The sequence below is a fragment of the Stigmatopora nigra genome, chromosome 5 (assembly GCF_051989575.1).
Source record: "Stigmatopora nigra isolate UIUO_SnigA chromosome 5, RoL_Snig_1.1, whole genome shotgun sequence".
Classification (NCBI taxonomy): Eukaryota; Metazoa; Chordata; class Actinopteri; order Syngnathiformes; family Syngnathidae; genus Stigmatopora; species Stigmatopora nigra.
In genome coordinates, this window is record NC_135512.1 from 13,851,980 (window position 1) to 13,866,501 (window position 14,522).

The following is a 14,522-nucleotide window of genomic DNA, read 5'->3' on the forward strand; positions in this document are numbered from 1 at the left end:
CTGCAACTAATATTCATGTGACCTAAATCTATTTTTTCCATCTCTTTGAACACCAACAGCCTTTTATGCTAGTTTTTGGGGTCTAGTTATCTGAAAAACTGTTATGTTAACAGATTCCCATTTAGATTGTTGTTCTCCATTTTACTATTGTTACCTTAATGTACGTTTGTTCTTGGTTTTCTCGTAAAATATCATGTAAAATATCACTTACAGTGCGACTTACTATAATAATTTTTCCCTCTTCATTGCGAAGCCTTTGCTAGTGCGACTTAGTAAAAAAAATACAGTAAATGGTGCATACTGAAATCCTAACAATTCTAGATTCTGAATATGTATAGTAGTATTAGTTTCATTAATATGTACCTAATGTGAAATATGTACACTAAAATATTTATACCTCAAATACTATTATATAATTTACTCATTGTTTTATACAGAAAGCAATCACGCAAGGGTAAATAAAAGTCATCCGTAATCGGAACTACATTGCCAAAATGGTTGGCCAAAGTATATTTTGAATTATTCAGTTTCTCTACTTCTCAAGGCACAAACAAGGCCAGTCAAGGTGAAGCCTCAAGCCTGAAATGAAGGACCACTCAAGGTCAGCAAAGGCCAACAGTTTTATGTCACACATCATGTTTGACATTATTGTCACATGACGGTTGTGCTTTGGATTTGATCCGATTCATACATAACAGGATACACACGATTGTTCGTAAATAATTTGTTTGTTTTTTTGTGATCCAAACGATCGTGTCACATCTGGTTCTGTGAAGCTACAAGACCTTTTTAGAATAACATGGATCCTGAGTTGGCAAAAAAGTGAACCTCTAATAGAACTTAACTACATACCATAAAACCACACTCTGGCTTCATTTTCCTGGTGCAAGTTGTGACATTTTATCTGGTTTTAAACGACAACATTTTGACACCAATGCCTCAGTAAAAGTACCCCAATAAATATTTTATTCTACCACTTTGGTCTCGTGCTTTTCCATTATAGTCTCCCGTTTTCCCTATGCTTTTAACTGTAGCCCAAACTCTCCATCTCATTCCGGTACCTTAACTCTGACACTTTAGCTTTGTGTTGCTTGCTTTCCAAATGCTGTCGGAAGTCTGTTTCTTGTTCAGCTCCACAGTTGCACATGGAACAGTAAAACTGTCCGCTGGGGGTAACACACATAGCTAAATCCCTGGGGATCCGCTGCCTGGGTCTGGGGTTGTAATACGGCCCTATAAACAAACAGAATATGAGTTCAAGTCGGAAGAATCTTTGATCAGGCTTTTACCTTGCATGGATATTGGTAGCTGTATGATTCGCCGATTTTTCACCAGTCTGTATTCACTGCCTTCTTTACGGTTCCTTCGTGGGCTTCCTTCACTGCTACTGTCCCTGAAATCGATGGCCACGGAAAAACAAATCACTTCAAAATGAGAAACTTATCATACATGTTCAACACCATCAAATGCTATTGGTACAGATTCCCGCTTCTGTAGTTTGTGGAGGAAATCAAAAGTGACACTTAGAATGAAGACTTGAATGAACTCAGTGTTGATTTGGTGTGAGATCAAGAGTTTGGTAAACAAGTTATAAGTTATATATTAAGTAATAATAATTATTTGAGTATAACACCCAAAAGTGTATAACGCACATCAAAAATTTGTAACCAAAAATTGGTATAAAACTTATTTTTCCACTTTTTCTCAGCTCGCACCAAGGATTCCACTGGTACTGCAACTGGCAAATGCTAAACACATTTTGCCATGACAAAACATGGTACGTGAATAAATGTTTTGTCATGGCAACATGTGTTCAGCATTTGCCAGTTACTAGTAATGACGTGGTCCTTGGTGTGAGCTGAGAAAAATGAAAAACAAATGTATACTACCTATTATGTTGACAACCTGGTATGTATGTATGTTGACTACCTAGTATGTATGTATGTATGTATGTATGTATGTTGACTACCTAGTATGTATGTATGTATGTTGACTACCTAGTATGTATGTATGTATGTTGACTACCTAGTATGTATGTATGTATGTTGACTACCTAGTATATATGTATGTATGTATGTTGACTACCTAGTATATATGTATGTATGTATGTTGACTACCTAGTATGTATGTATGTATGTATGTTGACTACCTAGTATGTATGTATGTATGTATGTTGACTACCTAGTATGTATGTATGTATGTATGTTGACTACCTAGTATGTATGTATGTATGTATGTTGACTACCTAGTATGTATGTATGTATGTATGTTGACTACCTAGTATGTATGTATGTATGTTGACTACCTAGTATGTATGTATGTATGTTGACTACCTAGTATGTATGTATGTATGTTGACTACCTAGTATGTATGTATGTATGTTGACTACCTAGTATGTATGTATGTATGTTGACTACCTAGTATGTATGTATGTATGTTGACTACCTAGTATGTATGTATGTATGTTGACTACCTAGTATGTATGTATGTATGTATGTTGACTACCTAGTATGTATGTATGTATGTATGTTGACTACCTAGTATGTATGTATGTATGTATGTTGACTACCTAGTATGTATGTATGTATGTATGTTGACTACCTAGTATGTATGTATGTATGTATGTTGACTACCTAGTATGTATGTATGTATGTATGTTGACTACCTAGTATGTATGTATGTATGTATGTTGACTACCTAGTATGTATGTATGTATGTATGTTGACTACCTAGTATGTATGTATGTATGTTGACTACCTAGTATGTATGTATGTATGTTGACTACCTAGTATGTATGTATGTATGTTGACTACCTAGTATGTATGTATGTATGTTGACTACCTAGTATGTATGTATGTATGTTGACTACCTAGTATGTATGTATGTATGTTGACTACCTAGTATGTATGTATGTATGTTGACTACCTAGTATGTATGTATGTATGTTGACTACCTAGTATGTATGTATGTATGTTGACTACCTAGTATGTATGTATGTATGTTGACTACCTAGTATGTATGTATGTATGTTGACTACCTAGTATGTATGTATGTATGTTGACTACCTAGTATGTATGTATGTATGTTGACTACCTAGTATGTATGTATGTATGTTGACTACCTAGTATGTATGTATGTATGTTGACTACCTAGTATGTATGTATGTATGTTGACTACCTAGTATGTATGTATGTATGTTGACTACCTAGTATGTATGTATGTATGTTGACTACCTAGTATGTATGTATGTATGTTGACTACCTAGTATGTATATATGTATGTTGACTACCTAGTATGTATGTATGTATGTTGACTACCTAGTATGTATGTATGTTGACTACCTAGTATGTATGTATGTTGACTACCTAGTATGTATGTATGTTGACTACCTAGTATGTATGTATGTTGACTACCTAGTATGTATGTATGTTGACTACCTAGTATGTTGACTACCTAGTATGTTGACTACCTAGTATGTTGACTACCTAGTATGTTGACTACCTAGTATGTTGACTACCTAGTATGTTGACTACCTAGTATGTTGACTACCTAGTATGTTGACTACCTAGTATGTTGACTACCTATTATGTTGACTACCTATTATGTTGACTACCTATTATGTTGACTACCTATTATGTTGACTACCTATTATGTTGACTACCTATTATGTTGACTACCTATTATGTTGACTACCTATTATGTTGACTACCTATTATGTTGACTACCTATTATGTTGACTACCTATTATGTTGACTACCTATTATGTTGACTACCTATTATGTTGACTACCTATTATGTTGACTACCTATTATGTTGACTACCTATTATGTTGACTACCTATTATGTTGACTACCTATTATGTTGACTACCTATTATGTTGACTACCTATTATGTTGACTACCTATTATGTTGACTACCTATTATGTTGACTACCTATTATGTTGACTTCCTATTCCTTTATTTCTTTTTTTATTGATTATTTATGTGTGCCCTTCATGGTGAAGCCTTAAATCTAATTATAATTGTATAATGACAATAAATCCATTCAATTCAATTCAACTCAATTAACCATCAAAGTGTTTAGCATTCGCTTTAAAAGTTGTGGCTCAATCTAATGTTGTGAACGGGTACAATGTCTACACCCTGATTTCAAGACGACCAGCACTTTTTCATTCTTATTTCAATGCAAAAACATCTTGTATTCGGATCAATACGGTGGTAATGTTCCATTGCAGTCCACTTTAAAAAAAGAAAATTATATCAAGCACTTGTTACTTAAAAAAGAGAGTTAAACACGAGAGCTTACATGTTATTTGTGTTTTGCTGAGCTTCAGTAAGGCGCAGTTTCTTTGCATGGTTCTTGCCTTGGTAGTGAGCTTGCGCAACTAACAGTGAGCTGAAGGAAGCGTCACACAGCTTACAATAGTCATTCTCTGTGGCCAAAATGACCCTGGTGGGCCCTTTATACGATGCCTGCCGACACAGGACAAAGCAGTGTTGTATTGTCAGGGAGGACGAACAGAGAAACAGGCAATTGAAGCATCTTCTCGATACGTATTTGCATAACTGATTGCATATGGTATTGTATCACAAGCAAATAAATCCAGTTTAATCTCATGCTATTTGAAATGATATTATTTTTGGTGGAATTAGACTGAACAGTTGTGGAACAAACGTGAACAACGGCCTATTTGTGGAGTTGGGGATGGAAATGGTGAAGTAAAATATCACTCGTTGGTACAGGTTCGTGCAGGTGAATTATCACATCTGACTTTGCGGGGGAAAGCCTGCCAGAGATATTTCAACACTGAAACACTATTATCATTCTGCATTATATCATACTCGCCCCTCATCCAACTACACCCCCTTTACGCCCGCAAACCAGCCCCCCAAGTGGCCGCACCACCACCATCCTCTTAAACTCCACCCTTGAGAGTGAGACAACTTCCAAATAAATCTCAGTCTGCTCTGATTGCCCAACAATGTTCTTACTAGATCTTGATAATCCTGAGAGGGTTGATTTTTCAACCTCTTCCTGTATTAATTGCACGTTATTTACTATTTTGTTGACCTTACCAGCCTTGCAGTGTCACTTTCGTTAGATCCTGAGATGATGTTTGTCTGCCCAGAGACTTCAAGAGTTTCAGGGATCCTTATGGCTGGTGGCTGTTGACTGCCGGCTAGAAAATTCCGCAATTTCTTACCGTGGTTCTTTCCCTGAGGAGACAGTGACAACAGACTTTGTAGAGTTTACGTAATCCCTCGATTATCGCAGTTAATGTAGACCAGACATGGCCACGATAAACTAAAAACAGCGAAGTACCTACTATTTTAAATAAATCAAAAAAATGTGCTTGCGAATTTCAGCGTAAATTTTCACATTTTTCTGAACTTTAGAAAAAAAGTATTTTTATTTTTCAGTGCTGAGTCTGAGTAGCAAGCAGAGGAAAGGGGAGTGGCTTCCCCTTGTGAGTTTCAGCTTCGATTTTCACATTTTTATGAACTCCCCCCCCCCCCAAAAATATAATTAAAAATAAATTCCTCTAGAAAAAAATTCAGCTATGTAGTGAAGCCGCGATATTGGAGGGATTAATATATGCAGCTCTTCAAATCTTAAACAGATGGGAGGTATCCTTTCATATGCTAACCTGGTAGTGAGCCTGGGCCTGCTGAGGTGAGTTGACAGTAACATTGCAGAGTTTACAGTATAGTGGCTTGCAGAGTTCTTCCAATGCAATAGTGTCCTCTAGCTCCTCCCTTCCCATAGCAGAGGCCTCTTCCTGGGGTTGCTCGCAAGTTGGGGCCAGCTGCCCGGGCAGAGGACCGGGAATAAGGCCGGGCCCTGGGGATGAGACCAATGAAGGGCCATGTCTCAGGGGCAGTTGTGAGAGGTCTGGGCTGGGGATAAGAGGGGATGACAAGGGACTGGGTGGCAGGGGGAATCTATTACCTCCAGGAGTTATAGGGGTAACCAACGTATGTGCATGGTTCAATGCAGAAGGGCACACTGGTTGTGTGAGGTCTAATGAAGGAGGCACCATTACTTGTGACGGATCTAGAGGTGGAGGCCCCAGGGTGTGTGTCAAAGAAGGAGGTCTGACCGACTGGGCTTCAATCATCGGTGGTGGGCCTAAACTATGTACAGATGCAATGTGCAGAGGCCTCAATGCGTGAGTAGCGGTCATGGGTGGGGGCACCAAAGTCGGGGCGGCAACCACATTTGCCGGTCCGATTGCTGGAGTCGGTACGACTGGCGGAGGGCCGAGAGTCTGCGTAGGCACTAAAGGTGGGGGTCCCAGCCGGTGCAAAGAGTCCATGTGTTGAAAAGGCGGCGGTACATGGCTGAAGAGACTGAGAGCAGGCTTCAACATGGTCTCTGGACCTGAGAAATGCAAGACAAGATGTGCATGACAGGAAATGTTTAGTCTCTAAAATGTATTCATTTACTTTTAGGAATTGGGTGCTATTGACGGCGATAGACATCCAATCCATTGTAGCAGTGATTACTGCAAGTTACAGGCTCCAAGCAACAAAATAATCTGCTGTAACAGCAAAAATTACTATACAGTGTTCCCCCGCTACTTCGCGCTTCAGTTAACGCAGACGCAGAGCTTTGCAGATTTTTTGGGAAAAAAAAATACAAATATTACATTGAAACAACATATTTTACAGGTTTTTTTTGTTATAACATGAATTTCACTCTCTACCCGTATTCTATATGGTGTACTGTATACAGGGGGTAAAAAATAAATAAATTAAAAAAAATAAAATACATTTGGGGAATTAAATTCAAATTAAGCATTTTGGAAGGGGAATCCCTACTTCGCGGTCCCCATTAACCGCGATAAGCGAGGGAACACTATATATATTTATATTTACACGAGTGAAACAAACTGTAGACCAACTAGACCATAAAAGATAAGCTTATTTCAATTCAACTTATGGTGTAGTGGTTCACTCAGCTGACTTTGGCACAGACAAGCGTGGTATCGATCCCCGCTCAGTGGCAGTGTGATTGTGAATGCTTGTCTATATGTATACATTACGGGTGACTGACAACCTGTCTAGTGTGTTGTTCCCCTTTCACTTGAAGTTAGCTGTGATCAACTCCAGCATAGCCCGCGAGCCTTGTGAGGATAAGCGGTTTGGAAGTTTTAATGCCCCTCATAAAATGTTTGACTGTTTCCATTTTGTCACCAATGTTCATTGGGAAAGAGCAGTGTTTTGTATCCTATACAATAATGGACTATTAGCATGGCATACAAACATAGCTTATGAAAGAGGACTCATGCAATATGGCTTTACTTAGTCAGTCCAGTGAAACCATAGTGATAAATACAGTATGAAGAATGCCCAGAGGCAGCCTAACAAATTGGCAAGGGAAACTGCAGGACTGAAAAGCATTCATAGTTCAACTGCCATTGGAAAGACAAGGGTGACCCGGCAGCGATGCAGTTGAGCACACAAACTTTAACACACCGATGCACATTCATGCACAAGAGGACAATAATAAAACCCTCTTACTTCCATGGGAGATGACAGCCTGAAGTTGGATGCTACATAAATAGATTGTGCAGGAAACCTAAAGAGTCTTAAGTCATTTTGACGATTGGCTTCTAAATCCATGAAATATTACAGTCATGCCTCTAGGTAGGAAATTTTTAAGTTACGATTTTTTTTATATGCAAATGAGTGACTCGAGATATGAAAAAGACCCAAGTTACAACATTCATGTAAAAGGTAAATGGATTTCTTTAACCATTATTTTATTTTGAAAATATTGTCACGGATGCATTGATTCTCACTTATGCCACCTTCTACTGGGCTCTCATTTCTTCACTCTCATTCTATTTCATATAATGATAATAAAAGCATTCAATTAAATTCAATTGGCTGTTTCAAAAACAACCACAATAGATGTTTCAAGATTCTCTCTTACATACCTGTCCACTTCAGCTAAATCCTCCCCTTATTAATGATTCTAAACAAACATCTTTCAGTTCGGCTGATGTAAAAATGAATCCAATGTTTTTTTTTTTAAACCTGATTTTAGTTTTTGACTTTTTCCTCCCAATATTACACAACAAAGTAATGTGCTTACAGAGACTTTTAGTGACCAAAAGTTGATGCCCCTGAAGCCAAACAACTTCTTGTTCACATACCATTAAAAACAGGAAAATCCCTCATATCGCATAATAACTTTTTCCTTCCCAATATTGCTTCAACCACCTAACATTAAGAAAAAAGACGTTTTGTGCTCACGCAGACTTAGCGTCGACCAAAGTTGTAGCCCAGAAAACCAAAGAGCTTGCAATTTACTTTACATAAAACTAAGCAACAAAATTAGTTTGATATCATAATATTGCAATTTGAATGTTGTTATCATACAATCTATGATTTCATATTTCAATTTGAACCTCGTAATAGTTTGATTTTAATCTATTGATTTTGAAATTTCTCTCTTGGATTATTACAACGTATGACTTCTTGTAATTTCCCACGGCACACCTGAGCATTGCTCATATGGGAAACACTGCTCTAGATTACTACCACATCTCTAAAATTTGCATGGGTATTGTCTCTCTCCCCTCGTGTAATGTGTCTACGAGCACTGCGATAAGCGTTGCAGTGTTTTTTTTCTTCCCGTTGCTAATACGAGAAGATTACTACTTCCCAGGCAAGTTGGCAAGTGGCCGTGCATTATCCTATTTTGAGGACATTTGTGTGCATCATTTTCGGAATATTTTGAAGGGAATACAAAAGCAAACAGCCCAAAAGTCAGGGTGGAGGCAGGGCAAATAGAGCAAACCGTAGAGAAGAACGGTATCAAAATTTAAAACTAAATTAGAATTACGTGTAAAGTTAGATTCACTTAATTCTTGAGGGTGTCTGCATCGTAATCCAATTTCATTTAAATGAGTTTATGTTATGTTACGAGCGCGTTGCCGGTCAAAAAGTCAAACCCTCCCCCTCCATCTCTCTCCCTTTCGCGAAATCGGTCTAATTTTAGTACTATTAAACACATTTAGGACTATTAAACCACTAGTTATTTGTTACTTTGTTAATAGTTGGCAAATTAGAACAAATAAATGTTTTTCCAATCCAATATCCTGTTTTTGGTGTTTTTTCAGAGGGTTGGAACGAATTCATTTGATTTTAGTTCATTTCTATGGGAAACATTCATTTGAGTTATGAGATAAATCAACATAAGAGCTCAGTCCTGGAACACATTAAGCTTGTATCTCAAAGTACCACCGTACATTATTTTCACCATTTGAGTGACAGATTGCACATGCTTGTGTCTGTGGATGTAATTTGCAGGGCCAATCATCATCAAACAGCTGCGTCATAGCTTTCATCGGGTATCTTTTTGGTATGAACCAAAAATAACCCCCTTGGCCGCCTGTGTTTTCCAATTAGATAACAGTGGTTCTTTTTCACTATGCTGAGCCAACACTGTGTACAATTGAATGGCATAAGATTTATTTATTGAACAAACAAACACAGATTACCATTAATTTGGAGAAAAAAAAGTAAAGGCTTAGCCACTTTTAATTTAGTTGTTTTTAAACAATCTAAGCAGCCTTGTCATAGCACTGGAAAACTTGAACACATTAAATGCTTCGAGAAAGAAAATGCATTATTATACATCTGAAATTGGTATTGGTAAGTGCTTAAAGTGATATTTAGGTGATTATTCAAATGTGTGACTTTCAGCAGCCATACATCAAGTGAGTTACTGGCTTTTAAAGGGATATCATTTCACCTATATTTAAATACTAGCAATGACAGTCATGTGATCTCTTGGAAATGCTGAAAAGAAACCTGCACTATGATATATACATTGTATCACTAGCATAACACTGACTTACTAATGCAGTGTTGTAAGTTGTTTTTTTTTTAAATTGATATACAATATTGAAATGATTGGATTATATTTCCTTGTGGTGCGTTTTGCCCCATCTACACTTATATTTTTCAAAATTTTGTGAAACCACCACTGAAGTGAATCAATAGATAAAACAGTATGCAGTGAGTATGGAGTTTGAAATTGTCCTGTACGGAGCAGAATGATTCCCCTTACAACCACAAAGGAAATAGTTAATTCGAACCATTGCATATAATGCCAGTAACATTACCAGCCTTTTATAAAAAGTGCAGAACGGAGAGTTATTTTTTTAAACTTACTAGCATCTAACATGAGCATATTTTAATTCTTCACTTGGGCTACTTTAAAGTAGTTCGAAAATAGTCATTTGTGAACTGTGTTTTGTCAAATTCAGTCTTCAGCATTATTATTCAAGTGGAACGCTTAAAACAAACTTAAAATTTCTTGTCTCAACTTTTTTAGGGTCAAAATCAAGGCACTCTAACCTCTTCTCTTCTTGGAGCACCGCATTCTCGTGAGATCTAGTGAAAATCTCAAAATAGACCAAGTATCTCTTTTTACAGCCTTTTTTTACCCTTTGTATCACATCAATTATAGAGCAATGAAAAAGCACGTGCCTTGCACACTGCTTCCATCTGCTTGACTGGGTAATAGAAAAAGCACAAAGCATCCACGACACAACTCAGCTCGTCCTAGTTCATCAAAGTTTTATAAGCAGGAATCACATAAACCTCCAAAATGATTCCAAAATAAAAATGTTCACACTGACCTAATTTCACCAAACATTGATGTCTGCAGAGCAGAGCCTGAACAACTTTCAGTTTGAATAATACAAAAAATAAATAATGCAATGTTTTTAATCGCATAATTTTATGACTTTTCTCCAACTATTACTTTACATGTAATATTACACAAATGAAAATTGTGCTCATACAGACTTTACAACGCCAAAAGTTGATGCTCTAGAAATCAAACAACTTCTGGATCATGTTAGAGAAATATAAGCAACAAAATGACTGGAATGATTTGAATCGTGTAATAGTATAATCTATAATATAACATTCATCGTGTTTTGATTTGAACCTTGTAATAGTTAACTTTTAATCTCATTATATTCCTATTATTTTTTCTCTCTGGATATTACATTGTCTAACTTCTTGCAATTTCCCGTACCACACCTGACCATTGCTCACCGCACATAGGTTGGGGAAACACTGCACCATGCTATACATTAAACAAACTATTACATTGAAAATGAAAATCCACCAGTGGTTTATCTCACTGCTTACAATGTGTAGTAAACTGTTCATCCACATGAAAAATTACAGTGATCCCTCGCTACTTTGCGGTTCAGCCCCCGCGGATTCAGAACTTCGCATATTTTTTTGGGGAAAAAAATACAAATATTACATTGAGACAACATATTTTAGTTTTTTTTTTTTTGTTACAACATGAATTTTACTCTCCACTCATATTCTATATGGTGTACTGTATACAGGGGGGGTACATCAAATTAAAATTAAGCATTTTTGAAGGGGCATCCCTCCTTCGCGGAAATCCACTTATCGCGGGTGGTCCCGGTCCCCATTAACCGCGATAACCGAGGGATCACTGTATTAGTTTCTGCACTGACTTATTCACTCTTGGACTGTCACTTAGTTAGAAGTTCAATGTAAAGACAATATAATTGTTCCAAGTTTGACACATCTTGGACAATTTTACTTTTACCAACCATGCCAAATGTAAAATAATATTGCAAAAAAACATACCAGGCCTAAATACAAGTATATTAACTAATTTAGTCTTTCATAGTTTCATTACAAGTGATGCGCGATAATAACATGCTCAAGTAGGGCAAATGGACTTTTGCTAAATCTAAGTAGGATAATCCAATTGTTTTATTCTGCCAGTACATAAGCATTAATCAATCCAAAAATCATTTGATCATGATTATTTTAAAGCCTGTTGATTAAATGTAATGTCTGATGAAAAACCATCTGATATTAGCATGAATTATACAGTTTTCTCCCACTTCCCAAAACATGCATGGTAGTGTTCCCTCGCTACTTCGCGGTTCAGCTACCGTGGACTCAGAGCTTTGCAGATTTTTTTGGGAAAAAAATAATACAAATATTACATTGAAATAACATATTTTATAGTTTTTTTGTTATAACATGAATTTCACTCACTCTGCCCGTATTCTATATGGTGTACTGTATACAGGGGGGTAAAAAAATAATGATACAATTTAAAAAATAAATAAAAATAAAATAAAATATTTTATTAAATTCAAATTACGCATTTTTGAAGGAGAATCCCTACTTGGCGGAAATTCACTTATCGTGGGTGGTCCCGGTCCCCATTAACCGCGATAACCGAGGGAACAATGTATTTGTAATTTGAATCAGCGCAAGGTAACAATTTGGTTTCTGTTGTTTGACAAATTATCCACTGTACATTTCTCTTTAAAATGTTTGTAAAGTGCATCTAATAATAAATAGCAACGACTATCATGTTAAAATTCAATTTGCTCTGATATGATGTCATCCGGGCGGCCTGGCGTGTGAGTGGTTAGCACGTAGGCCTCACAGTGGGAGACCTGGGTTCAAATCCAGGTCAGTCCACTTGTTTGCATGTTCTCGCCTGCGTGGGTTTTCTCCGGGTACTCTGGTTTCCTCCCACATTCCAAAGACATGCATGGTAGGCTGATTGGACACTAAATTACCCCTAGGCCCCCTTGTCCCTGTGATTGGCTGGCCAGCAATTCAGGGTGTCCCCCACCACTGGTCTGAAGTCAGCTGGGGTAGACTCCAGCACCCCCCGCGAAACTAGTGAGGATAAAGCAGTTCAGAAAATGAGATGAGATTATGTCAGCCTTGTTCTGCACACAAGTCTTGGAGTGTGGGGGAAATCGCTGTGATGCATTCACGAGCATTGTACTCATTAATAATTTATTTACATGGTGAATCGGGTATTTAGCTCTCCCTCAAGCCATGCATATGCAATTCTTGAGTCGAATATGGATTGGAGTTTCTACTTGAAGCGATGTAACGTGACAAGGACGTACGCATAAGTAAGGAAGGAAACCTGCATCACATTGCTGCCGCCTTACGGTTCGAACGGGCAGTTTTATCAGCGACTGCGGGGGTGAAAATGTAGTACGTATTTCATGAACACCTTTTTTTGAGTAGTGTCCACAGGATTTGCATATTAAACGCCACAAAATACTGCCATATTATATCAGTTTGGCACTTGCTCTGTCAACAAGCCTCAAGAGTGACACATGTCAACTGCGTTAGTGCTCAATCTTAGCAGGATTATATTAGATTAGATTAAATCATGGCTCTTCCAATCTCTATACTCAAACCGTAAAATAGGAGCTTTTTAAAGCATTTACGTGAAGAATCCCTCCATATTAAAACAATGTGCAAATGCCTTCTGTCATTCTCGGAACAAAAACTGCTGACGTCCAGTAGCAGGTCCTGCATGAGTAGCCTTTGTCTTACCTGGCAAACGGGACAGATAATGGCTGCTGTTAGTGTAGTTGACAGCGGACGAAGTGTAATTCCTGAAGTAGTGTGCATTCTGGTAGTATGATGCATCGCCGTTGCTCAGTTGCAGCGCCATCACGACAGACGCATCCCTTAGACAACTTCTGTCCGAAAAGCAGGCGGCACAGCAGAATGACAGCGCCTATCACTCGCACTCTAAGCAGGGGTAACGTTGGAGATGATAGTCGCTGTCAAGAAAAGGAACCCACTTGCTCAGCAAAAAAAGTCGTGAAAATTTTTACCCTCTGTTTAATTTTAATAGCACAAAATGTTTGAGGTGTAAAATACATTCGGGTTGAGACTCACGCAGCATACGTTTCTCATGCACCCCTTTCTCAATGGTATCGTCCACGCTCAACGCAGCCACGGCTGATTTGTGTTAATGATGACAGTAAGAGCTCTAAATCCAAAATGGAAAGAATAAAAAAAGAAAAAAATTGTTGTCGATAAATTGTAAAAAATAAAATAAAGAAACTCACTCTAAATGCCGTTCCTTTTCCTAAGATATCGGGGTGTCCAACATGTAGATCGCTGACCGGGTTTTATTGGGCTGCATTCAATTATGGAAGAAAAAATAGCATTCAATACAGCCCCCACGCAAAAAACTTAAATTCAGCCCATATGATGTTAAACTTCTCATCTTCAGCACAATATAGAGCTAATCATTTAACCCACTGTCCTCTTACTCTTTAAGGAACTATTTAAGGAAATCCAATGTGAAATCACAATCATTCTTCATTTTCTGAATTGCTTTATCCTCATTAGGGTCGTTTTGGGTGCTGGAGCCCGATTCCAGTTGTGTCTGGGTGTGCTTAACCTAGTTTTAAGTTGTCCAGTTGTGTGTTTACTTGCGCGTGTACGTATTTTTTGCTTCCAATCACAATTGGAAAATGTCATTGCATTTTTAATCATTTTAATGGCTTAATAAATAATAAATGTTTTTTCCCTTTCTGCAAACATGCCTACAAATTTCAGACAAATTTGGTATCCTAATTTTATCATTTTAAAGGGTTTAGACCTGGGCAATCTGGTCCTCGAAGTCTGGAAGCTTTTGTTCCAACTGATCCAGCACAGACAACTAA

The 14,522-nt window shown here is 37.6% G+C and overlaps 1 protein-coding gene across 3 annotated transcripts; it reads right to left on the reverse strand.

The window, feature by feature from the left end:
* Positions 1–601: 601 nt before the first annotated feature.
* zmat3 (zinc finger, matrin-type 3) lies at positions 602–14,506 on the reverse strand. 3 transcript variants are annotated; one of them, XM_077717951.1, is made up of 10 exons: positions 14,459–14,506; positions 13,920–13,990; positions 13,747–13,840; positions 13,396–13,628; positions 5,951–6,382; positions 5,649–5,842; positions 5,077–5,217; positions 4,307–4,473; positions 1,290–1,393; positions 602–1,233 (listed from the first exon to the last, which is right to left on the reverse strand). In XM_077717951.1, exons 4-10 carry the CDS (start codon positions 13,514–13,516, stop codon positions 1,025–1,027), a joined length of 1,368 nt encoding a protein of 455 aa, XP_077574077.1. In that variant the 5' UTR covers positions 13,517–13,628; positions 13,747–13,840; positions 13,920–13,990; positions 14,459–14,506; the 3' UTR covers positions 602–1,024. The 3 variants fall into 3 exon arrangements, with proteins under 3 accessions (XP_077574077.1, XP_077574074.1, XP_077574075.1); XM_077717948.1 differs by having other exon boundaries at positions 5,649–6,382; positions 14,459–14,504; XM_077717949.1 differs by having other exon boundaries at positions 5,649–6,382; positions 13,396–13,840; positions 14,459–14,504.
* Between the last annotated feature and the right edge of the window lie 16 nt (positions 14,507–14,522).